At 39.4% G+C, this 27,397-nt stretch overlaps 2 protein-coding genes across 4 annotated transcripts in view; one reads left to right on the plus strand and one right to left on the minus strand.

Moving 5' to 3' along the window:
- LOC139459637 (uncharacterized) overlaps positions 1-16,377 on the minus strand; it is a 34,840-nt gene extending 18,463 nt beyond the window's left edge. Inside the window, exons 1-6 of one of the 3 annotated variants that reach the window (XM_071241229.1) lie at positions 16,320-16,377; positions 6,083-6,369; positions 5,689-5,843; positions 2,061-5,011; positions 1,555-1,695; positions 103-257 (exon numbers count right to left, since the gene is read on the minus strand). In XM_071241229.1, coding sequence (XP_071097330.1) covers positions 103-257; positions 1,555-1,695; positions 2,061-5,011; positions 5,689-5,843; positions 6,083-6,309 — 3,629 coding nt within the window. In that variant the 5' untranslated portion in view covers positions 6,310-6,369; positions 16,320-16,377. Of the gene's footprint in view, positions 1-102; positions 258-1,554; positions 1,696-2,060; positions 5,012-5,688; positions 5,844-6,082; positions 6,370-10,095; positions 10,178-14,216; positions 14,281-16,319 lie in introns of those variants that run through there. The other 2 variants (XM_071241227.1, XM_071241228.1) reach the window with 2 other exon arrangements.
- Positions 16,378-17,130: 753 nt separating this feature from the next.
- On the plus strand, positions 17,131-26,038 carry LOC139459479 (death domain-containing protein CRADD-like). Its single transcript, XM_071240917.1, has 2 exons — positions 17,131-17,148; positions 25,703-26,038. Exons 1-2 carry the CDS (start codon positions 17,131-17,133, stop codon positions 26,036-26,038), a joined length of 354 nt encoding a protein of 117 aa, XP_071097018.1.
- The last annotated feature ends 1,359 nt before the right edge of the window (positions 26,039-27,397 follow it).

Raw genomic sequence — 27,397 nt, forward strand, 5'->3', positions numbered from 1 at the left:
TTAAAAGAGTAGTCAGCTTATTATTTTTATTGTCTATGTATGACCACTCATATAACTTTATTAATACTTCTATTCAAGCACACAAGAGACAGTTGTTCTTACCTCCACTGCTTCAGTAAGTGCTGTGACTGTGAACCACGTGAAGGTAAAGAGTCGATGACAGAAAGTTGTCTGGCTTTCACATGAGCTGCTATCAAAACCCAATGGTGGTTTCTGCAGACAGGCATCAGGATCCAATCATAGTCCAAGAGAGATTCCTGTATAACACAAAACGGTGATGATTTTCAGTATTATGCCTGTATGTATGCTTTGATCATTGTTGATCCTAATTATCCAGCTGGCTTCCATTTGTCCATTGTGATGTCCATTCTTTTACCTATCGGTGCTAATTACCCCCAGCCTCTCGTTTTCCCATTGTCCATTGCTTATTACCAATTAGTGATGAGTTAAGTGTTGCCTTTCATTTGCCCATTGCAAATCACCTATCAAAGCAAATTATCTGTTTTAATTTGTTGTTTTACGCCGCACTCTGATGCGGCCATCGGCGTGAGAAAGGTTGAACCTGGATTACTTTGTGAAGACAACGTTTTTGTTTTGTTTGTTTATTGTTTAACGCAGACAGCAATATTTCAGCTATATGACGACGGTCTGTAAACAATCGAGTCTGGACCAGACAATCCAGTGATTGTCATCATGAGCATCGATTCACCCAATTTGGGTACGATGACATGCATGAACCAAGTCAGCAAGACTGACCACCCGATCCTGTTAATCGCCTCTTACGACAAGCATAGTCGCTTTTTACGGCAAGCATGAGTTCCCGAAGACCTATTTTACCCCGGATCTTCACGGGTCACCCGGGACATAAACTTGATATTGAATTGAAACGTGTAATACGTTATACCTAACGATTTATCAACATGCTTCATCTATCTCTGGTATAGGGAGTTCAAAAGTTATGTACATTATAGATCTTATTCATCTTGGGGCATTTTAGCAAAGTCATGAAGTAGATCGAAATGTGGTAAACCATAGTATCCATTCTGTTTAAAATAAAGGAGGTGAAATGGGGTTTAACGTCGCGTCCAAGATTATTGCACTTATATAGCGACGTGCATGCACGTGTATGTGTGTGTGTGGCTGCTTGTACTAGTCCGGACTATTGCCGATTTATAGTGCTAGCACACTGAGATACCATGCCGCAGTTTAACATGAATACCCCACTCAGACACAGTATACTGACTCCGAGCCGACCAGTCCTTGTTTTAGCCCCTTCATGCGCCAGACAGGGTAATAACAAGTACTATCTTTTAACGTCTTTTGGTAATACGCGGCTGGGGATCGAACCCCGGACCTTCCGCTCTCCGGGCGGACGCTCTACCTTTAAACCACGGAGGCGGTCCTTAAAATAAAGGAAGGATCCCTAATTAGTTTCTTTGTTTGACGATTTTGTCGTAGATGTCTTGGCCGATTTATAATCTACTACTGGTTGCATATATCTGGAACTATTATGTCGTCGTGACAATGTGTCCAAGTGAACATTGATGGACCTACCTTGAGATATAACCATCCATCATCGATATCGTTCCACTTGCCCAACCATTTCTCAGCAAGAAAGCAGTCAAACATGAACACTTTTCCATTACGTTGTCCTTTGTACTCAGTCATTATCAAACTCATGTAGGCATGGATGACCTAAAGTAAAAAAAACAGAATATGTATTAGGGAGATGTCATTACGTCCTTGAATATGGGACGACGTGAAAATACAATTCAGCTGCATGAACAACTATTACTACTGGTTCGTATTTAATGCAGCAATTCAATACATTGTAGAGTGGAACAACATAATTTTTGCTGTCACCCATACACATCCATTTGACATCAGTCTCGAATATCTACCCAAACAGATTTCATTGGGCGTCAAAGGTAAAATATTTGTGAAATTATATGAATGGATAACTGAAAATCAGTGATGGCACCAGGTGTTCGCAAAAAGGGTAAGCATTTGGTAGCACCCGCCACTCACATAATTTGCATGAAAAGGGTATCTTTGCTTACACTGTCATCCAGCCAAGCTGAGTTTTCGAGTCTTGTTAATTCCCTCCCTGTCACAGAGTAAGTTCCAATGATGTATGTGTACTCGGAATCAACGTAGCAGACGTGTTCTGTGATATCCTGACAATGTTTTGGTCGTTCATATAAGGTGTCCACAAATTGAGTGATCCTCGAGTGTGTCTTGTAAGAGCCAAGCACAACGGCTGATAACAGTTGAAGAAAACAACCCGTTACCTGTTCCCGTGGAGGAATATCAGTCATATACTGAGATAGTATGTGTCTGGTTCTATCAAACTCAGCCTTCCAGAGAGTTGCTGACTGTGTGATGAGACTGGTAGCAGGTTTTGTTAAGATGACATCAAACAAAGGGTCACACCGTCTGTCGGCGGTTAAAGATCCATCACTGAACATGCTCAGTTCAGACTCATTTTGAAATTCCTTACTCTTCAAGGATAAACATTCCATGAAACGCATTTTTCTGTAAGACTGTGGATATAAGAATTCAGACAGTACTTCTATTACATTGATCAGTTCCCCAGAGACATAAATTTGAAATACAAACTCATCTATGGACACAGCTAATGTGGATAATTGTCCATTTCCCTGCTGATTTAAATTTGGTTGTCCAAAAGTTTCTTTCATCTGTATCACTGTCGCAGATATACAAGGAGATGACTCATGCGATGGACCCTCAAGGCACATATTGTTCATATCCCGGCAGCACATGAAACTGTTATTTGCATTCGTGGGCGATATGTGCGGATCTCGAGCCTCTACACCCCTGTTTCCTGCAGTGTTAATACATGCAACCGAAGTTCCTGTTTTATCATCACAGGTGATTTCACATGATATACTATCGTCTCTCTGTGTGGAAGTCATTGACATACATTCACTATGATTGCCAGTTACTCCAGCTGTATCACAGTGCTGTGATAAACTCATATGGGTTTCTGTGTGGCGTTGTGATAAGTGGTCTGAAACACTTGCAGGAGTTGAAACGTCCTCATTGTCAGTATCCCGAGGCAATAGATAAGGACTTATCCCTGTGTTGGAAGAATGGGCAGAATTAGCACCAGCTGATGGTCCTGTTAGACCCTGGAATAAGTTTTTATCCATTGTGGGTTGTTCTGTTGCACCCGCAAAAGAATTTGCATCCACTACGGATTGTCCTGGTACATTTCCAAATAAGTTAGTATCCATTGTGAGTTGTCCTGGTACACCCGTAAATAAGTTTGCATCCACTACGGGCTGTCCTGGTACACCAGTGAATGAGTCTTTATCCATTGTGGGTTGTTCTGTTACACCCGCAAAAGAATTTGCATCCACTACGGATTGTCCTGGTACATTTCCATATAAGTTAGTATCCATTGTAGGTTGTCCTCGTACACCAGTAAATGCGTTGGCATCCATTACGGATTGTCCTGGTACACTAGTGAATGAGTCTGTATCCACTGCGGATTGTTCTATAACACCTTCAAATGAGTCTGTATCCACTGCGGATTGTCCTGGTACACCAGTGAATGAGTCTGTATCCATTGCGGGTTGTTCTGTTACACCCGCAAAAGAATTTGCATCCACTACGGATTGTCCTGGTACATTTCCATATAAGTTAGTATCCATTGTAGGTTGTCCTGGTACACCAGTAAATGCGTTGGCATCCATTACGGATTGTCCTGGTACACTAGTGAATGAGTCTGTATCCACTGCGGATTGTTCTATAACACCTTCAAATGAGTCTGTATCCACTGCGGATTGTCCTGGTACACCAGTGAATGAGTCTGTATCCATTGTGGGTTGTTCTGTTACACCCGCAAAAGAATTTGCATCCACTACGGATTGTCCTGGTACATTTCCATATAAGTTAGTATCCATTGTAGGTTGTCCTGGTACACCAGTAAATGCGTTGGCATCCATTACGGATTGTCCTGGTACACCAGTAAATGAGTTTGCATCCATTACGGATTGTTCTATTACACCTTCAAATGCTTCTGTGTCTGCAGCGGATTGTCCTGGTACACCAGTAAATAAGTCTGTATCCACTGCGGATTGTTCTATTACACCTTCAAATGAGTCTGTATCCGCTGCGGATTGTCCTGGTACACCAGTAAATAAGTCTGTATCCACTGCGGATTGTTCTATTACACCTTCAAATGAGTCTGTATCCGCTGCAGATTGTCCTGGTACACCAGTAAATAAGTCTGTATCCACTGCGGATTGTTCTATTACACCTTCAAATGAGTTTGCATCCATTGCAGATTGTCCTGGTACACCGTTAAATAAGTCTGTATCCACTGCGGATTGTTCAATTACACCTTCAAATGAATTTGTATGCACTACGGTTTCTTCACATGTCTGCCCGTCTTTGATACAGACATTTACACAAGATCTGTCGATTTCTGAACGCAATGGATATTCAAGGGAACACATCTCTATCTGTGTATTTTCACAGGATGTATCTCTGCATTCTCCAGAGAGATGGTTGGTGGCTGTGTTTTCACCTGATTTGACCGTGTGCTTCTTTTTCTGCTTTTGGCGTTGCTTATATTTCACACTGGATTTCGTATTCCATATATGCACTTTAGATCTCGGTTGATGTATCTCTGGCGTTGCTAATGCAATGGCCCGATTCTTAAATTGTTCCATAGCATGAGTGGCATTGTTTGAAACGTCCTTGATGGCTCTGATGACAGATGGACACAGTCGGGTGTAGGGGACAGAAGCATTCTTGGAGTTACCATGAGGAAGATCTTCAGCAATCCTCTCATCCCCAATATACTGGAATAACACAAGATTGTTGTCTTCTCCTAGAAGAATGTAGGCATGCTTCTTAAATCTCTTGTCCTTGCCTTCCCTGGTCTTTATAACAAAGAACAACTTCTTGAACTTTGGATCTGCTTTGGGTTGTTCTCGTGTGGCATCGTGGTGGAAGTGGTACTGGTCACATCTCCAGTCATCTGAATGAAACAGTGAGTGAGTGAGTAAATGAGTTTGATTACAACGCTTTGAATGGTATCCCAGTTAGATCATGACTAGTCCGCATGTTATGAGGGGGAGGGGAGAGTCCAAAGTGACGTTGATGATTTTGGTGAAACCCACGAGCATGGGAATGGGGGTGATTAGCCAGCCTAGAAACAGGAGAATCGGAATTCGAAGTTTCTGGCACTCCTGAAGGATGCAGCTCCGCACAGTGAAACACGTCACCTTGGACGCCAGGGACACCACTACCAAACAAGACAATTGATACTTATTGTGATAGGGAGCCTAGGGCTGACAGTACACGCTACTACTACGTGGGTACATCACTGAATGGCTATATGAATTGGTGTGTCAATGAAAATATTATCATTAATCATGTCATGTTATGTGTTTTCATCCATAGTACTATCTATCTGCAGCCAGTTATCGTCACACTGTCACCGCTACTGCTATACAATAGGTTATAACAGAAAGTTGATAACCAGGTATTAACAAGCAAGAGCCTCTTTAATGGATATACATGTATTAAGATAAATGTACAGAAAGTATGTACAACTGCTTTCTATATCATTATTAAACACTGGGTAAATACTATGAAACAATTGTCTTAAATACTTCTACAGCTTAAGGTTCAGCAAAGAACCCAAAGACATACCTCGTTTGTTAATGTCAGTGAAGTGGTAGAGAAAGACCTGTCCTGCCGTGGGTTTTAACGGAGGCTGCGTGATGGTTCTGCTCATGTCTGGATTGCGGAGGATGTCAAGCACCTCCTGGGTCGTGAAAGATGAATCCTTGTAGGTGTAACATGTTCTGAAGAATACATTTTGGGTCCATCATATATTTGGTTAAGGACATAAACGATGCACATAGTTTTGATGCGTAAGTGCATAATGTGTTAATGTTTGACATTTCTACCGGATGATTGTGAGTCTAAACCTAGAACATAGCATAGATATGGATTCGACTATTACCGCTGGGTTTTTATTACAAAGGATTCATGAATTATAGTAGAGTCAAACATATTATTTTCTTAAAACAATGTCACTTACTGTGAAGGACCTTGCTGAGGACGACGTAAAGTTGGCCCTGGATTTAGTTCAACATTTCCACTCAGAATCAGTAAAAGACTAATTATGACGAGTATTTTCAAACTTCGTAGCAGCGCTATGCCACGTAAATGTAACGTAGGCTCGCGTGTGATTTCAGTTCTTGTTTCTCTGTTGGGTTGGCAATATCCACCAATCCGGGCTCTCCAGATCTCAATGGACACACCCATTTTGTTTGAAAGAGGAAACGTGAGAGAGGCAATCGCTGGAACTACTGCACACTCTCAAAGCTGCAGGAAATAAATATATCATTTGTTTAGAGTTGAGACATACCTATACGTATTTTCAAAAGGGACTGATGCTAAATTATCTTTTTCATCTAAAGGAAATATGTAAATACATTTTAAACGAAAATGAAAATTCTCACCTGACCCTCAAAGTATACAAAATAAAGTTGATGAGCGTAAATCATCTCCTCAAATATAGCAAATAAGAAACACTACTGTACTCAATATATATAAAAAAGCAACAAACCCTTTCCATATCCAATAGAAATCTCTGCATAAAGCAGAGTCGATTGTCCGATTCCGACTATATCATGAGCATGTGTTTATGAATCACTATCAAATAGTAATGATACCAGGTGTTCGCGAATAGGTGAGCTTATCCTGCACCACCGGTGGCACCCGTCACAAACACATGCAAACTTAAGGCAAGTTAAATGTTCACCTAAAAAGAACGCGGGAACATGTGGTACAAATCAAAATAGGGATTTGAAGGGACATCATCTTTGTCACTGATGCGTGAAATTGGGAAATGTTCTCAACATGTCTACCATAATGTTGTAAACTTGATCAAACAACTCTTGCGTAAGAGTCACGTGACGATCTTTGAAATCTTGGTGGAAAAAGCATGCTCGATTGTATTTCAAAAGTTTTGAAAATGTAAACACCAAAGGCTGAAGCTGCTGGAATATTACTCGACATGAAGGGAAAGTTGACTATTGGAAAGTTGAAGTCGTCCCTCTTGTTATACAGTCTTTTGAGGATTGTTTTGTTACTCTGAATCTGTATCTCTTTTATTTCTAGTGAATTGGCTAATTGATATACCTGATGCTTAAGTTAAACCTCTTGGCCAAATTACCATCTTTTGACTTTGCCAATCCGAACAGAAATTCCGATTCATATGCATTAAGAAACAGATCTGCAAGAAGGGGAGCGCAATTGGTGCCCATGGGTATGTCTACTTCTTGCCTAAATGTCTTACCCTAGATTTTTAGCAAAGAGATAAATTAAGACTAATTAACCTAGTCTCAAGACTCCCGTTCGCCTGTCTTAACTGGGAGTATCTAACTGTTTCTATGGTAGGTACTTGTTCAATCTAGGTGATTCAATCTACCTGTCCAGTCACAAAAAGAAAATATTCTTCTGAAGTTAAGAGCGTCCATTAGAAATAATGATTACCATCTAAAGGAGGTTCAAAATAGAAGGTATGAGAGAAGGTGAACATTTTCTATCATTATCCAGGCATTAAATAAACACCATGAGAGGTATAATTGTAACACTAATTTGTAATACTGATGACAAAATCCAGACGTTATCACTTCCGTGTTTAAGATTCTGTTGTTTAACGCCGCACTCAGCAATATTCAAGCTATTTGACGACCGTCTGTAAATAAGTCTGGACAAGACATGCATCAACTAAGTTGGTGTTCAAAAACCCATGCTTGTCGTAAAAGGCTACTAACGGGCTAGCTGACTAGGTTTACGCATATCATCGTATCCCAATTGCGTATATCGATAGTCACGACGTCAGTGACTGGATTGGCTGGACCAGACTCGATTATTTATAGAGAGCCGTCATATATCTGTAATATTTCTATTTGTGGCGTTGAAGAAACAAACTGGCTCACATAAGCTCGAAAGAGTTCCCTCGTTCTTTGGCGGGTGGCCTCATTTACATCAAGTATCAAATTTACCAAACAAAGCCATTAACGGATCGTGGGTCTATGTTGTGTATCACTGACGTTCCGATAAGTAACCATTTTGCAACTGACATACAATGATTGTAGCTCATGACCTGTCCTTGAAAATACATAGAAGGTCGCTATGTATAGATGGGACTGTGGAGAGTATAGATGAAGTTCAATGTACGTTACCCTGCACATGAAGGAGTGAAAATATGTCCGGAAGCATTTAATAAAGGCAGATAATATGAAGGTTAAAAATTCTGTAGACGTTGACTACCTGTAAATATATGACACATGTATGTCAGTTACAATAAAAAACGATGATGTGAGCGACAGCTCAATGGACAAAGAGCTATCCTAAACTTGAATTTACATAACGCTGGTCGGTAATTAGCTTTTTTCTTGACATTGAACCATGTCCTCCCTGACTATATTTACAGCTCTTTCACAGTGTGGCAAAACGATGTAAAATGATGTGGCATATCTATATGTTGTTATACTCAATTATAACCATATCCAAATGTGTACAGCAAATATTCAACAAATACATCAATTAACAGAACTAGAAATAATTCACAATATTGAGACTCCATATATAGTCAAATGTAACCAGTATACATACGGGCTAACTTTGAGCCTTTCCCATTGACAATAAATAAACGAATTCACTAAGTCTGACTGTTCGGATTGCATATCAACATCACGTGACTTATATCTATATTTAGATCCACGTTTCTCACTTGCCGCAAGCAGGCATACACCTGATAAAAGTTCAACTACAATCCTTGTATTTCAGTTGCAAAATGGTTACGTCCCTCATTTATCAGTGAGTGAGTCAGTGAGTGAGTTAGTGAGTGTTACACCGCTTTTTGAAACAATCCAGCAAAAACAAAAGGAAATTCATATCAGGCGAATAGTTGTTTATGTTAGTTTAACCCAATGAAACTTTAGTTTATTGTTCTTTTTACCAGTATAGCTGTGTACACTACTTTTGCTATGTGACTCTTTTACATCAAGTCACACACAGTAAGTGTAATTCCAAATCAGATAAGTTATTTTGATCTTATAATGCAACACCTATCTTCAACGTTGACAGTAATGGATGATAAGCGTGGGTCAATGCCAAAAAGTCGTTCCGGGCCAGGACAAGACAAGTCATCGTGCAAAATATTCCATAACCAACGACCGTACCTACATGTACATGTTTTTGGTGCAATATACATACATAACTGTAATTACCAATTACAAACCACAAACCAAAAAACATAATTAAGTTATTGCGAGTAAATTGCTTTGAAATTTGCCACTTGATATATATTTGTCCGCATATGCACGTTTCGTTTGAATATTTTCCACACCGTTTTTAGTATTAGCCGCTGGCCCGGCCGGGCTCGATTTTAAGGCAATCCGTAGCACTGAAGCTTCTACCCGGAAGTAGTTCCAAAAATATTCATTTGTACACCAGCAATGTGTCCCGATAGTCGTGCAACCAACACGTGACACACATGAAGTGCACGGTGACCTAGATTTACCAATCAATTCAGAAACCTGGTCCTTTTGTAATAGATAGGGACGAATGACAATTTTTTATCGTGATACAGAGCTGGGTGAACACTGGGCGATAAACTATTGTCACTCAAGCCACTCAAGTATATCTCGAGATATGCAACACGAACGCCATAGTTGTATACAAATGTATACCATGGACTACATTATCGAGATATAACTCTTCTACACATGACCAAGATCACGAACACTCATTGGATAGGAGCCTTTAGCTTTGCTCTAAGGATCTCTAATACAGACGAGTTCGAAGGAGGAATAAGGTTAATATACCCAATGATACATGGACTATTGTAACTTTCTTAAAACAAAAGAAACTGTACACAGTTTTGAATAAAGTATAGACGTGGAAAATATCGATTCCTTCACACAGCGGAACGTCTTGCACAACAGCTCATACCCGGAAGTATTTCCCACCTACACTTGTAAACTTATTCAATATTTATGTGTATGAGTCCTTGAACACAATATACTCTTCGCTTACCTGAAAAAAAACTCTTGGGTCCATATCCACGCAATCGATCACAATTGACGTCTCTTCGTTGACTACGAACCGTATATGGAATAACACTAAGCGAGTAACGTGGATCTAAAAATAGGCGTCACGTGATATGAATATCAATTGGAATCCGAATAGTGAGGTTGTGTGGAAACTAAATAGTAATATATAAGAGTTTTATGTTTACCATAGGTAGCTATTTATATATACCGTGAATACATGATACCTTTGATTTAGTGAGGTTACCTCCCCTATTAACTACAGTACCCGCATTCTTGTTAATTCAGTGAACTGCATTTTATTTTATGATTAATACCCTGAGCCCTTTCGCCATAAGCTTCGCTTTGGAACTGACGTTTGCATAACCATCTCTCCTACGGCTTATCGCACACAGAAGTCCTCTCGCTCGTGGGCCTACTTTGTCGCGATGGTTAACGTAAGCGTTGTGTATATATTCAGAATCAAAGATAAAAACGAAGCTTCCTGTTTTGTGGGTCCGGGGTATTTTCATAGCAGAATGAAGATGTAAGACACTGGATAATCAAGCAATATTATTCTGTTATGAGCCTCAACTGGTTACAGTGAGTGAGTGAGTTGGGTTTAACGCCACTTTATTCCAGTTATATCACGGCGTGTCAACTTAATGTGAGAGGAAAGCCCGAAGTGATAAAGGCACCAGACGTTTACCACTTCGGCGAAACCCAGGAGCACGGGTATGGTGCTGACAAACCTAGAAACATTATCGGGCCGAACCCACAATTATAGGTTTCTGGCGCCCCCAAGGGACGCAACACTGCACAGCGAATCGCGGTGCCGTAGACGACTGGTGCCCCCAACTGGTTACAGCAAACAGTATCCATATGATGCGATTTTAGCTGTATTGTTCCAAAATTTGTAACAACATTTCTGTTATTATTAATTAAGCAATAGCAGTAAAAGTGAAAAACTCAACGACAATAGAAGGTACACTATATAATGTTAATCAGCAGTAAATAATATACCATGGGACAAGGCCCTAGAGATCGGTGATTATCATGATCATGGGAAGTGTTAAAGCATTATCGAAGGGGTCAGAAAGGTAAGAGTACACTGTTTTTGTTTGTTTGTCAGTCAGTCTAATTTGCGTTAATATAATCATTGATCCATGAGTATCTTTACATCAGCCACTTTTGAAATCTTTCCTGTGAATAAATTTGCATGAATATCCCAGTCACACAGAGTTTCGATATTATTATGTATTCCTTCCTGGGTGAAAATATAACAAAGTTTTGTTGTGTCTAAAGTGGATATAATACATCACACATAAACACTTTTGACTTTATTCCGCGTCATCTAGTCGACTGAAATCTGAACAGTGAGACGCTTGTTTAAAACAACTCTGGTGACACGATGAAACAGGTTCGCCACAAGGCTATGTCTTGTACTTAAAGCATAATGAATTTTAACCCATGCCGTGTAACAGTTATAACTCACCCCTGAAAACTGTATATTGCAATACTCTTACTGATACCCCTATTTTTCATGTCGACTTTCTATTTGTCGAATGAAACGGTCGACAAAGGATCCGAAAAGTCAGAGTACCTTAGATATAAATAAATATAACGAAATGTTGGACAGTATTTCACTTACATGAGCGGCGGTCGGGTAGCCTATAGTGGTTAAAGCGTTCGCTCGTCACGCCGAAGACCCGGGTTCGATTCCCGACATGTGTACAATGTGTGAAGCCCATTTCTGGTGTCCCCCGCCGTGATATTGCTGGAATATTGCTAAAAGCGGCGTAAAACCATACTCATTCACTCACTCTCTCATTTACATGAAGGCGTGTTAACTAAATGTGGTTAATGCCCTAGTCATAAAGGTCATCAACGTACTACTATTCAGTGAAACCCACGAGTATGTTGCTGACAAACCAATGATGTTATGCATGTCGAGTTTGGATTCGAAACCAGTGCACAATCAGGTAATCCTGTCACCACACAGGGCACTGCAGCGTCTTAGACGAATAGCACGATAGAGAGCTACAGAGGACACTCAAATTTATTTAATGTACTATTAAACATCGGGTCTATACATTGAATTACTGTGCATCAATCTCTGGTCATAATCATTATGCAATCATATAATGGTACATAAACAATTTTGATCATGACAATCTAACCTGTGAATACCACTCTTTTAAACAGTGTCCATATTATCCGTATGTATACCTTCCTGGGGAAATATGACAACAATGTCGCTTTGTGAGTGTGCGTATTATATTGAAAGTGGATAGTCACGTGGACAAAGCCGAGGCAAGTTAGTCAATGATATCGAGATCTATTAATAGGTATATCGCGTCATGCAGTCGACTGAAATCCGAACAGTGAGGCGCTTGTTTAAAACAACTCTGGTACCACACCATTAAAGAGGTTCGCCAATAGGCTATGTCTTGTACTTGAAGCATAATGAAATTAAACCCATGCTGTCCGTGTAACAGTTATAACACACCGCTGACAACTGTATATTGCAATATTCTTTCTGAAGAAAGAAGATCCGAAAAGTAATAGTTTTCCTTGTTGAATAAGTATAACTGCCAGAGGGGTGAGTGAAGCAGTGGATGGTGTTAAACTACCCACTCATTGGAATCAATTTACGAATCTGGATCAGATAAACCAGAATGAGCAAAGGAACACATCGTCGGAACAGGATAACATGCAATCAGACTGGGATATACTCAATACATTTCTTTGCATCAACCTCTAGTTATTAACACCACACAGTCGAATACATTACACATAAACTTTTTTGACATTCTTACCTGTTAATAGTTTTGAATAAATATCCTATGGGCAGACAGTTTCATTATTAGTCGTATGTATACCTCCCTGGATGATAATGTGTCTTGCCGTGTCCGTGTGTGTTTTATATCTGAAGTGGATAGTCACATGACAACACCGCGTCAAGTTAGTCAATGGTATCGAGAAACGTGGATCTACCAATAGATGTATAGCGCCATACTATCGACTGAAATCCGAACAGTGAGGCGCTTGTTTAAAACAACTCTGATGACAACATGAAAGAGGTTCGCCACTAGGCTATGTCTTGTACTTGAAGCATAATGACACACCCCTAACAACTGTATATTGCAATATCCTTACTGAAACTCCTTATATTTCATGTCACCTTTCTATACAAGCATGACTGTAATGGTTGTCAAAAGAAGATCCGAAAAGTTAGGTTTCCTTGTTAGATATGAATAAGTGTAACGGCCAGAGGGGTGAGTGAAGCAGTGGATGGTGTTTAACGACCAGTGCATTGTTATCAATATTCGAATCTGGATCAGATATACCAGTGACTGGAAGTATGAGCAAAGATCCACGTCTTCGGGACAGAGTGACATCAATCAGATCAGTCATCGAACCTGACCATCCCATCGTTTATTGTCGACAAGCAAAAGTTACAAACCTATTCCAGAAAACCCATGGAATCGTACCAGAAGAAAGTAGATTACCAGTTTAAGGCGAATTGATGCTTTAAGTATTTGTCACTTGTTTTGTTTTGCCCAGCATATGAAATTACTCATTCATTTGCTCATCGTCTGTACATTGAAATTTAAGTGATCGATCAGATGCGTCAAATATGAAAGTGTGACTTAGGGGACAAACAAATTTACAGACTTTTGGATAAGGAATGAATAAAGCTATAATGAGAATATTGATTGATTAAGTTGTTGTAGCGTCGAATCGGACAGTTTTTCATTTACATGAAGGCGTGTCAGCTAAATGTGATAAGGATCATTGACGTTCTGCCATTCAGTGAAACCCGCTAGTATGGTGATGACAAACTAAGGATAATATGCATGTCGAATTTTTGGAATTCGAAACACAATCAGGGAATCCTGACACCAAATAGAGAACTCAGCACCTAAGACGAATGGAACACCGTTAGAGAAAGATTTGTTTTCCGTGTTTGTTTTACGGCGCACTAAGTAGTAAGAGCAAGAGAGAACATCCAAATTTATATAATGTACAACTAGACATCAGATATATTCATGGAATTACTGTTGCATCAACCTCTGTTTATTAGAATTATGCATACCAATAAATTACACATTTTGACAATCTTACCTTTGAATAGTTTCGAATGAATACCACACTTTTAAAATGTCTCCACATTATCCGTATGTATACCTTCCCGGGTGAAAGTAACATGACGTGTTGCCGTTTCCGTGTGCGTATTATATCTAAAGTAGATAGTCACATGACAAAGTCGAAACATGTTCGTCAATGATATCGGCAAACGTGGATCTATTAATAGGTATATGGCGTAGGGCTACAGACCGAAATCCGAACAGTGAGGCGCTTGTGTGACATCACCGACATACTACAGCAGCTTAAAGTAAAACAAATATTGATTCTTTTTTTTGAGTAACTAGTGATTAGGAATTAAATGAAAATCAAAACGTGCTAAATATAGGATACATCTGCTATCTTTTGTTTTACAATAAAAAATAATGCAAAAATGTTCATTCACATCTGTTGAATGCGAGGACTTGTTTGTATTTCACATACTGATTCCAATCAAGCTCCACGAACCCACACTCGTGGCCTCTGTAAAAATCTCGAGGAACATGCAGCTCCAGCAACACTATTGTAGAAAATGTATGACATTGACTACAGTATCAGGATATGATTTACATCACCTGATCAAGATGGCGAACGCTCATTGGATAAGAACCTTTACGGATCGCTTATGAAGACGAGTCACGAAAAGGAATAGAAATAAGGATAATATACCCAATGATACTTGGACCAAAGTGTTCCAAAAACAAATAAAAATGTACACAGTTACGTTTGAATTGAGCATGGTCGTGTAACGTATCGAGTTTTCCACACAGTACAGGATCATGACAGGCGTGACGGAACAGTTATACCCGGAAGTGTTACACACACACACACACACACACACACACACACACACACACACACACACACACACACACACACACACATTTATAAAGTTAACAAATTAGGGTCCAAGTGTTCTGGTACAAAATATGCACTTTGCTTACCAGTAGAAAACACTTGAAATATTATCCACGTAAATGATCATATTTCAACCCTCTTCGTTGACTACGAGCTGATGTGAATAATGAAGCGAGTGACGTTGATCTAAAAATAGGCACACGTGATATTAATACGCGTCAATTGAAATCCGAAAAGTGAGGTTGTGTAGTTACTGAATGGATGTACTTGAAAGCTGCCATGTTTCCATAGGAATCCTTTTATTTACTACTGTGCGTGAATACGTGAAACATTTAATTCGGGGAAAGATACCTCCCCTATTCACCACAACATGTGCTTTCTTTAATTATCCAGTGTTCTGTGTCTGTTTTTTATTGAGATAACGGTATGTATCCTTGACCCCTTCTCGCTAACACTTTTCTGTACGTCAACCTCTGGTTATTAACATCACACTGTCCGAGACATTACACATCAACACGTTTGATACTCTTACCTGTGAATAGTTTTGAATGAATATCTTAGTTGCAAACAGGTTCATTATTATCCGCATGTATACCTAACTGGGTGAAAATATGATAACATGTTGCTGTGTCCGTGTGCGTATTATACCCAGAGAGGCATGTCACGTGACAACACCGAATCATGTTTGTCAATTATATGGACAGGCATGGATCTATTGATAGTCTTTACGCGTTATGTCACAAACCGAAATCCGAGCAGTGAGGCGCTTGTTTAAAACAAATCTGATGACACGATGAAAGAGGCTCGCCCCAAGGATGTGTACTGTACTTGAACCATATTGAAATTAGACTCATGGTGTCAGTGTAACAGTTACACACCACAGAACACTGCATATTGCAAGACTCTTAGTGAAACTCCATATATTTCATGTCCCCTTTCTACACAGCAAAAATGTAATGGTCGTCAAAAGAAATTTCGAAAACTTATGTTACCTAGTTGAGTATAGATAGGTTTAATGGCAAGGGAATGAGTTGATGTTGTTTAACACCCCTCTCTTTATCTTAAATAATCAAATCTGGATCAAATGAACCTGTGACTGGAAGTATGAGCAAAGATCTACATCGTCGGAAAAGGATAACATGCAATCAGCCTGTATTACACTCAATACATTTCTTTGCATCAACCTCTGGTTATTAACACCACACTGTCGAATACATTACACATAAACAATTTTGACATTCTTACCTGTTAATAGTTTCGAATGAATATCCTATGGGAAGACAGTTCCATTATTAGCCGTATGTATACCTCCCTGGATGATAATATGTCTTGTCGTGTCCGTGTGTTTTATGTCTGAAGTGGATAGTCACATGACAACACCGAAGCAAGTTAGTCAATGGTATCGAGAAACGTGGATCTATTAATAGATATATAGCGTCATGCAGTCGACTAAAATCCGAACAGTGAGGCGTTTGTTTAAAACAACTCTGTTGACACCATGAAAGAGGTTCGCCACTTGAAGCATAATGAAATTAAACCCATGCTGTCCGTGTAACAGTTATAACACACCGCTGACAACTGTACATGTATATTGCAATATTCTTACTGAAACCTCGATATTATCCGTGTGCACCCCTCACAGGGTGAAAATATAATAAAGTTGTTGCTGTGTCCGTGTGCGTATTATATCTAAAGTGGATTGTCACGCTACAATGCCGAAGCATGCCAGTCAGTGATAACGTTGATCTATCAACAGGTATGTGGCGCAATGCTACAAACCGAAATCCGAATAGTGAGGCGCTTGTGTGACATCACCGACATACTACAGCAGCTTGAAATAATTATTCTTGTTTTTGAGTTAAAAGTGATTAGGAATTGAATGAAAATCAATAAGTCCTAAATATAGGATATATCTGTCATTTCCCTTTATTACAATACAAAATAATACAACCCATTGTCAACTTCATGTCACCCTTCTATACACGCATGAATGTTACGGTCGTCACAGGAAGATCCGAAAAGTAAGGCTACCTCGTAGGGTATATATACGCTTAGAATGGCCAAAGAAGAGAGTGTGAGAGAGAGGGGGGGGGGGGAGAGAGAGAGAGACAGAGAGAGACAGAGAGAGAGACACAGAGAGAGAAAGAGAGAGATAGAGAGAGACAGAGAGAGAGAGAGACAGAGAGAGAGAAAGAGAGAGATAGAGAGAGACAGAGGGAGAGAAAGAGAGTGTATGATAAAATGTTGTTTAACGCCCTAATGTATATTGCAACGCACTTACTGAAACCCCCTATATTTCATGTCACCTTTCCTTACAAGCATGAATGTAATGGTCGTCAAAAGAAGATCCGAAAAGTTACATGTAGGTTACTTCCTAGGGTATACACAGGTATACTGGCAAGAGGTGAGTGTGAATGGGTGGATGTTGTTTAACGACCCACTCATTATCTTAAATAATCGAATGTCGACCAGATAAGCCAGCGACTGGAAGTATGAGCAAAGAAACACATCGTCGGAAAAGGATAGCATGCAATCAGACTGGGATATACTCAATACATTTCTTTGCATCAACCTCTAGTTATTAACACCACACAGTCGAATACATTACACATAAACTTTTTTGACATTCTTACCTGTCAATAGTTTTGAATAAATATCCTATGGGCAGACAGTTTCATTATTAGTCGTATGTATACCTCCCTGGATGAAAATATGTCTTGCCGTGTCCGTGTGTGTTTTATGTCTGAAGTGGATAGTCACATGACAACACCGAAGCAAGTTAGTCAATGGTATCGAGAAACGTGGATCTATCAATAGGTATATAGCGTCATGCAGTCGACTGAAATCCGAACAGTGAGGCGCTTGTTTAAAACAACTCTGTTGACACCATGAAAGAGGTTCGCCACAAGGATATGTCTTGTACTTGAAGCATAATGATATTATACCCAAGCTGTCCGTGTAACAGTTATAACACACCCCAGTTATAACACACCCCTAACAACTGTATATTTCAATATCCTTACTGAAACTCCTTATATTTCATGTCACCTTTCTATACAAGCATGACTGTAATGGTTGTCAAAAGAAGATCCGAAAAGTAAGGTTTCCTTGTTAGATATGAATAAGTGTAACCGCCAGAGGGGTGAGTGAAGCAGTGGATGGTGTTTAACGACCAGTGCATTGTTATCAATATTCGAATCTGGATCAGATATACCAGTGACTGGAAGTATGAGCAAAGATCCACGTCTTCGGGACAGAGTGACATCAATCAGATCAGTCATCGAACCTGACCATCCCATCGTTTATTGTCGACAAGCAAAAGTTACAAACCTATTCCAGAAAACCCATGGAATCGTACCAGAAGAAAGTAGATTACCAGTATAAGGCGAATTGATGCTTTAAGTATTTGTCACTTGTTTTGTTTTGCCCAGCATATGAAATTACTCATTCATTTGCTCATTGTCTGTACATTGAAATTTAAGTGAGCGTTCAGTTGCGTCAAATATGAAAGTGTGACTTAGGGGACAAACAAATTTACAGACTTTTGGATAAGGAATGAATAAAGCTATAATGAGAATATTGATTGATTAAGTTGTTGTAGCGTCGAATCGGACAGTTTTTCATTTACATGAAGGCGTGTCAGCTAAATATGATAAGGATCATTGACGTTCTGCCATTCAGTGAAACCCGCTAGTATGGTGATGACAAACTAAGGATAATATGCATGTCGAATTTTTGGAATTCGAAACACAATCAGGGAATCCTGACACCAAATAGAGAACTCAGCACCTAAGACGAATGGAACACCGTTAGAGTAAGATTTGTTTTCCGTGTTTGTTTTACGGCGCACTAAGTAGTAAGAGCAAGAGAGAACATCCAAATTTATATAATATACAACTAGACATCAGATATAGTCATGGAATTACTGTTGCATCAACCTCTGTTTATTAGAATTATGCATACCAATATATTACACCTTTTGACAATCTTACCTTTGAATAGTTTCGAATGAATACCACACTTTTAAAACGTCTCCACATTATCCGTATGTATACCTTCCCGGGTGAAAGTAACATGACGTGTTGCCGTTTCCGTGTGCGTATTATATCTAAAGTAGATAGTCACATGACAAAGTCGAAACATGTTAGTCAATGATATCGGCAAACGTGGATCTATTTATAGGTATATGGCGCAGTGCTACAGACCGAAATCCGAACAGTGAGGCGCTTGTGTGACATCACCAAACATACTACAGCAGCTTAAAGTAAAACAAATATTGATTCTTTTTTTTGAGTAACTAGTGATTAGGAATTAAATGAAAATCAAAACGTGCTAAATATAGGATACATCTGCTATCTTTTGTTTTACAATAAAAAATAATGCAAAAATGTTCATTCACATCTGTTGAATGCGAGGACTTGTTTGTATTTCACATACTGATTCCAATCAAGCTCCACGAACCCACACTCATGGCCTCTGTATAAATCTCGAAGAACATTCAGCTCCAGCAACACTATTGTAGAAAATGTATGACATGGACTACAGTATCAGGATATGATTTACATCACCTGACCCAGATGGCGAACGCTCTTTGGATAAGAACCTTTATGGATCTCTAATGAAGACGAGTCAAGAATGGGAATAGAAATAAGGATAATATACCCAATGATACTTGGACCAAAGTGCTCCAAAAACAAATCAAAATGTGCACAGTTACGATTGAATTGAGCATGGTCGTGTAACGTATCGATTTGTCCACATAGTACAGGATCATAACAGGCGTGACGGAACAGTCTATACCCGGAAGTGTTTCACACATACATTTATAAACTAATTCAGGTCCAAGTGTTCTGGTACAAAATATGCACTTTGCTTACCAGTAGAAAACACTTGAAATATTATCCACGTAAATGATCATATTTCAACCCTCTTCGTTGACTACGAGCTGATGTGAATAATGAAGCGAGTGACGTTGATCTAAAAATAGGCACACGTGATATTAATACGCGTCAATTGAAATCCGAAAAGTGAGGTTGTGTAGTTACTGAATGGATGTACTTGAAAGCTGCCATGTTTCCATAGGAATCCTTTTATTTACTACTGTGCGTGAATACGTGAAACATTTAATTCGGGGAAAGATACCTCCCCTATTCACCACAACATGTGCTTTCTTTAATTATCCAGTGTTCTGTGTCTGTTTTTTTATTGAGATAACGGTATGTATCCTTGACCCCTTCTCGCTAACACTTTTCTGTACGTCAACCTCTGGTTATTAACATCACACTGTCCGAGACATTACACATCAACACTTTTGATACTCTTACCTGTGAAAAGTTTTGAATGAATATCTTAGTTGCAAACAGGTTCATTATTATCCGCATGTATACCTAACTGGGTGAAAATATGATAACATGTTGCTGTGTCCGTGTGCGTGTTATACCCAGAGAGGCAAGTCACGTGACAACACCGAATCATGTTAGTCAATTATATGGACAGACATGGATTTATTGATAGTCTTTACGCGTTATGTTACAAACCGAAATCCGAGCAGTGAGGCGCTTGTTTAAAACAAATCTGATGACACGTTGAAAGAGGCTCGCCCCAAGGTTGTGTACTGTACTTGAACCATATTGAAATTAGACTCATGCTGTCCGTGTAACAGTTACAAACCACTGACAACTGCATATTGCAAGACTCTAAGTGAAACTCCATATGTTTCATGTCACCTTTCTACACCAGCAAAAATGTAATGGTCGTCAAAAGAAAATTCGACAACTTATGTTACCTAGTTGAGTATAGACAGGTTTAATGGCAAGGGAATGAGTTGATGTTGTTTAACACCCCTCTCTTTATCTTAAATAATCAAATCTGGATCAGATGAACCTGTGACTGGGAGTATGAGCAAAGATCTACATCGCCGGAAAAGGATAACATGCAATCAGACTGGGACATACTTAATACATTTCTTTGCATCAACCTCTAGTTATTAACACCACACAGTCGAATACATTGCACATAAACAGTTTTGACATTCTTCCCTGTTAATAGTTTTGAATAAATATCCTATGGGCAGATAGTTTCATTATTAGTCGTATGTATACCTCCCTGGATGATAATATGTCTTGCCGTGTCCGTGTGTTTTATATCTGAAGTGGATAGTCACATGACAACACCGAAGCAAGATAGTCAATGGTATCGAGAAACGTGGTTCTATCAATAGATATGTCGCGTCATGCAGTCGACTAAAATCCGAACAGTGAGGCGCTTTTTCAAAACAACTCTGTTGACACCATGAAAGAGGTTCGCCACTTGAAGCATAATGGAATTGAACCCAAGCTGTCCGTGTAACAGTTATAACACACCCCTAACAACTGTATATTGCAATATTCGTACTGAAACCCCTTATATTTCATGTCACCTTTCTATACAAACATGACTGTAATGGTCGTCAAAAGAAGATCCGAAAAGTTAGGTTTCCTTGTTAGATATGAATAGGGGTAACGGCCAGAGGGGTGAGTGAAGCAGTGGATGGTGTTTAACGACCAGTGCATTGTTATCAATATTCGAATCTGGATCAGATATACCAGTGACTGAGCAAAGATCCACGTCTTCGGGACAGAGTGACATCAATCAGATCAGTCACCGAACCTGAACATCCCATCGTTTATTGTCGACAAGCGAAAGTTACAAACCTATTCAAGAAAACCCATGGAATTGCACCAGAAGACAGTAGATTACCAGTTTAAGGCGAATTGATGCTTTAAGTATTTGTCACTTGTTTTGTTTTGCCCAGCATATTTGCTCATCTTCTGTACATTGATATTAAAGTGAGAATATCAGGTTCGTCAAATATGAAAGTGTGACTTTGGGGGACAAACAAATTTACAGACTTTTGGATGACGAATGAATAAAGCTACAGTGAGAATATTGATTGATTTAATTGTTTATAGCGTCGAATTGGACAGTATTTAATGTTGCAAAGGCCGTAGTGATAAAGGTTATCGATGTACCGCCATTCAGTGAAACCAATGAGTATGGTGATGACAAACTAAGGATAACATGCATATCGATTTTGGAATTCGACCACAATCAGGACATCCTGACACCACTCGGAGCACTGCGGAGACTTTGACGAATGGAACACCAAGAGCAAGAGAGAACACCCAAATCTATAAAATATACTATTAAACACGGGATATATACATTGAATTACTGTGAATCAATCTCTGGTTAAAAAAGTTATGCAGTCCAATATATTACACATTCACAATATTGACAATCTTACCTGTGATAAGAATAGAATGAATACCGCATTTTAAACAGTTTCAATATGATCCGTGTTCATCCCTCGCAGTGTGAAAATATAATAAAGCGTTGTTGTGTCCGTGTGCGTATTATATCTAAAGTGGATAGTCAAGCTACAACGCCGAAGCATGTTAGAAAGTGATAACATTGTCTCTGTTAATAGGTATGTGGCTCAATGCTACAGACCGAAATCCGAATAGTGAGGCGCTTGTGTGACATCACCGACATACTACTGTACAGCAGCTTGAAATAATTATTCTTGTTTTTGAGTTAAAAGTGATTAGGAATTGAATGAAAATCAATAAATCCTAAATATAGGATATATCTGTCATTTCCCTTTATTACAATACAAAATAATACAACCCATTGTCAACTTCATGTCACCCTTCTATACACGCATGAATGTAACGGTCGTCAATGTATCGGTAGAGTGGCCAAAGCAGAGAGAGTATATCACTGAAGATCACTTCGATCCGATAAGTAAGGCACATGACGTATCATACGTAAGTGATTTATAATTTTATATAGTTAAAGGATAATACAGTAATTTCTATTTCAGTGTGATTACATGTTAGTCAATGATACTAACCGACATGAAATCTACCATGTCATCATTATATATTAGTGATGAAAGGGAGATAACTCTCATTACAGGTGAATCAGATCGATGGTGCTGTCAGTTATCAGCGTAGTGGTGGTATGTGTTGCAGCTATGTGATGTTATACTATTGACATGTGTTATAGTGTTTCTAATGATCTATGTCAGATATAGGAATGGATACTAGAGAATAACAAGGCTTATTTAAAGCAACGAGTTTTGTTCTCTTACATTATCCTTCTCCTTCAAGATGAGGTGAGGGGGCGCGCATGGTGTGTGTGTGGGGGTGGGGGTGGGTGGTGGCGGGGGTGCGTGCGTGCGTGTGTTCGTTCGTTCGTACGTACGTTAATTCGTTCGTTCGTTCGTGTTCGTGTGTGTGTGTGTGTGTGTGTGTGTGTGTGTGTGTGTGTGTGTGTGTGTGTGTGTGTGTGTGTGTGTGTGTGTGTGTGTGTGTGTGTGTGTGTGTGTGAGAGAGAGAGAGAGAGAGTACAGTAAACTACGCTTTCTTTGGGCGCAAGAAGTATAATAGAGGCGATAATTGTATGAATGGAACACTGAAAATCAGTGATGACATCAGATGTGTGAAAGGATAAGCATGCCCTAGCAACCGCCACTCACACAATTTGCATAAAAATGGATGTGTAAAGCGGCTGCTGATGCCTGTTTTATAGTGCTAGTCCACCTAGATAACATTCAGTTTAACATGGATACCCCACTCAGACACAGTATACATAATCCGAGCCGATCAGTCCTTGTTTAATCACCTGGATGTCGAGCTCTGTTCACCAGACCACAAAGGCGGTCAGGTTGAAAAGTGGCACTGTTAAACACACGTGCATTGTATATATAAAGTTCGTTCAGTGCTTGTTTAAAGAAGAAATAAGGACTATTAGCTGTCCTATCTTCACTAAAGTAGGAAACATGCATTTTGACAGTACACATATGACAGTGAACTGTTGACATCCCCGTTCACATATGTTGATAATAACGACTCACTTCCAATTTGAATAGTCATGATTGGTTGAAAGATTAATACTGTACACTTCCTGATACATGGATCATTGGAACATTCCAAAAACAAATTTAATTGAAGACATTTACTTTTGAATGGAGTAAAGGCGTGTATCGATTCTTCAACGCTGTAGCTCGTGAGGACAGGTATGTAAAAATAGATTACACCCGGAAGTATTTCCCAACAACATTCATAAACTAGATCAGGGTCATATGTGCGTGTAGTGTTGAACACGTTGCGTAGATGAATGTAGTGTCTTATCATCATAAACAGTAAAGCCCGTTCATGTTTGATATTAAACAATATCACAATGAACTGTTGACATCCAAGCTTTCATAAGCAGTGACACTAACAATTGTAATCCCAGACGATTGAAAATACATTTAAACTAAGTATTGCTAATTAATGATTGATTTTAAGTAACTATCAGTTTATCAGAAACACATCTTCACCATTAGAGGGTGGTCGAACACTTTTGCCTGATCATACAGAGGTAATTAAGTAAGGGCTGGTCGGCGCGGTGTCAGTATACTGTATCTGACTGTGGTCACCAAATTAAACTGCCTCATGGTATCTCAGTGGACAAGCACTATAAAACCGAAATGAGGCCGAAGTGGTACAAACACACACACACACACACACGCACACACGCACGCACGCACGTACGCACGCACGCACACACAATCACACACACACACGAACAACACACACGCACGCACACACAGCATGCACGTCGCTATCTAAGTGCAATCTTCTTGGACGCGGTGTTAACCACTAGGCTACCCGACCGCCCCCTCACTTCATCTTGAAGGAGAAGGATAATGTAAGAGAAAAAACTCGTTGCTTTAAATAAGCCTTGTTATTCTCTAGTATCCATTCCTATATCTGACATAGATCATTAGAAACACTATTACATATGTCAATATTAAAACATCACATAGCTGCAACACATACCACCACTACGCTGATAACTGACAGCACCATCGATCTGATCCACCTGTAATGAGAGTTATCTCCCTTTCATCACTAACCTATAATGATGACATGGTAGATTTCATGTCGGTTAGTATCATTGATTAACATGTAATCACACTGTAATAGAAATTACTGTATTATCCCTTAAATGTATAAAATTATAAATCACATACGTATCATACCTTATTTCCCTGCCTGGAGCTGGGCATTACTAGGTAATTAAGTAAGGGCTGGTCGGCGCGGTGTCGGTTTACGGTGTCTGACTGTGGTCACCAAATTAAACTGCCTCATGGTATCTCAGTGGGCAAGCACTAAAAAACCGAAATGAGGCCGAAGTGGCACACACACACACACACACACACACACACACACACACACACACACACACACACAGATAGATAGATAGATAGATAGATAGATAGATAGATAGATAGATGTATATATACACGCACGCGCTATACAAGTGCAATTATCTTAACGCAACGTTAAATTCCATTCATTTCATCTACATTTATGTATTTTTATAACAAGATTAAAATGTATCTTATAACATCTGACAGAAGAGTAATTGTTGATTAGCAAATGCAATCCGTTCTTCAAACTGGTTCGTTTACTATCTTTTGTCGTGAAATTACAAACGCTGTTTGGTAAAATAAATAAATAACGCATTCTCATGTTACACTAATATTTGGGGGAAATACATGACATGTTAAGATGCTATTATCTCTATTTTGGCAGCCATTATCCAGCGATGTTGGGTCCACGTGTTCTCTGCCGGATGCTGTTCATATTTCCTGTCTCTCAGAGCAGCTTATAGAACGTGTAGCCGAGCATATTGGCGAGGGATATGAAGCAGTGGGCATCCGGCTGGGCCTACCCAAGGTGTTCATAGACAGATGTAAGATGTCTCACTCCTCGCACCACATGCAGGTGTTCTTCATGCTTTACACCTGGAGGCAGACAGCCGGGACACAGGCCACGGTCAGGGTTCTCATGGATGTCCTGATGGACAGTGTACATGTGTGTGATGTTGACATGGAGGCCATTGTACGACTGTTAAAAAAGCTGGAGTAAATGACATGGATTCGATTAATGATTTGACTCAAAGTAAAAGCTATGACATGAAGCTATGGCAAAGATATATACTGCACATACAGGAAGAGACGCAGTTTCAGTAAGAGATCGAACATCTCGTTGGAAGAGGGATGTGTGTTCAATTTCATTATTTTAAGGGGATGTTGTTAGAAACATGCTATTTTATCCGGTCACTGCTTCAATACTTTAACTTTCATTCTCTGTGAACAGGAGACAAACACTGGTCTTTTCGAGACTCTTATTTCCGTAATATTCATCACTGTCATAGCGAGAAAGACTATATATGGATTTATACACTGTTTTGATGGGAGTCAAATTTTGATATCTATTGTGATGAAATGTGCCATGTGCCAGAAATAGTGGGAGGATTGTGTTAGATAAACATGTAACTACCATGGCGGCTTTGTGGGCGTTGTTGCTCCTCCATCAAAGGATGTGTGATCTTTTGTGTGTCTGTCTACAGCTCCTCCATCAGTGGATTTGGATCTCGTGTGTGTCTGTGTACAGCTAATCGGTGCCCACAGTGACATGGAAATCGTCTTGTTATTGATACTATAACAGTATTGTTGGTCAGTTGTAACTATATACCAAAGTGGTGCATAATTGAGATAGACTTTCAAATTGCCGCGCCTTGTGTTTTAGAACTGCTGGAGTATCAGTGCAATGAATTGAAGATCCGAACTTTCTTAAAATTAGTAAGAGACAAAGTGCATTTTATCCATGATGGAAAACACGTCTGGATATAGGTTGTGATGTGCCGAAAATGTGAGAGAATTGTACATGTTACGACAATGATCATAAAAAAAGAGGTTAGTAAAATCATGACGACTGTGTAAGCACAGTTCCTCCTCCGTAAAAGGATGTACATGTATGTCTACATCTTAACTGCGCCCACAAAGTCATGGAAATCTTCTTGTTATTGACTCATGGACGTACTTAATGAGACTGATTATATCAAATTGTCAACAGATTCAGCTGCTTCAACTCAACACAGCGTGCTAATCAATGTTGAAGGATGATTTGGGTATGTTGTGACACGGCAACTGCTATAACAATATCTATGGCTAGTTTTAATATAACAGGAATAACAGACGGGATTGGGATGAACTTACAAATTGCTGAATCTTTTGCACCCATTTGGAATATTTCAGCCACGTCACTATACGGAACACAAAGAATAGGCTCCACGTAGTGCTCATGGGTCGGGAATCGAGCCCAACTTTTATTTCTCCATAAAACCACCAATTGTGGTACAAGAGAACATAAACCAAATAATGCACAAGATGTCATTAAGATGGAAATCAAGATAGCTGAGTTTTGTGGATACAATAGTTATGA

This window comes from Haliotis cracherodii, unplaced genomic scaffold, assembly GCF_022045235.1.
Source record: "Haliotis cracherodii isolate W230 unplaced genomic scaffold, xgHalCrac1.p SCAF_13, whole genome shotgun sequence".
Lineage (NCBI taxonomy): Eukaryota > Metazoa > Mollusca > Gastropoda > Lepetellida > Haliotidae > Haliotis > Haliotis cracherodii.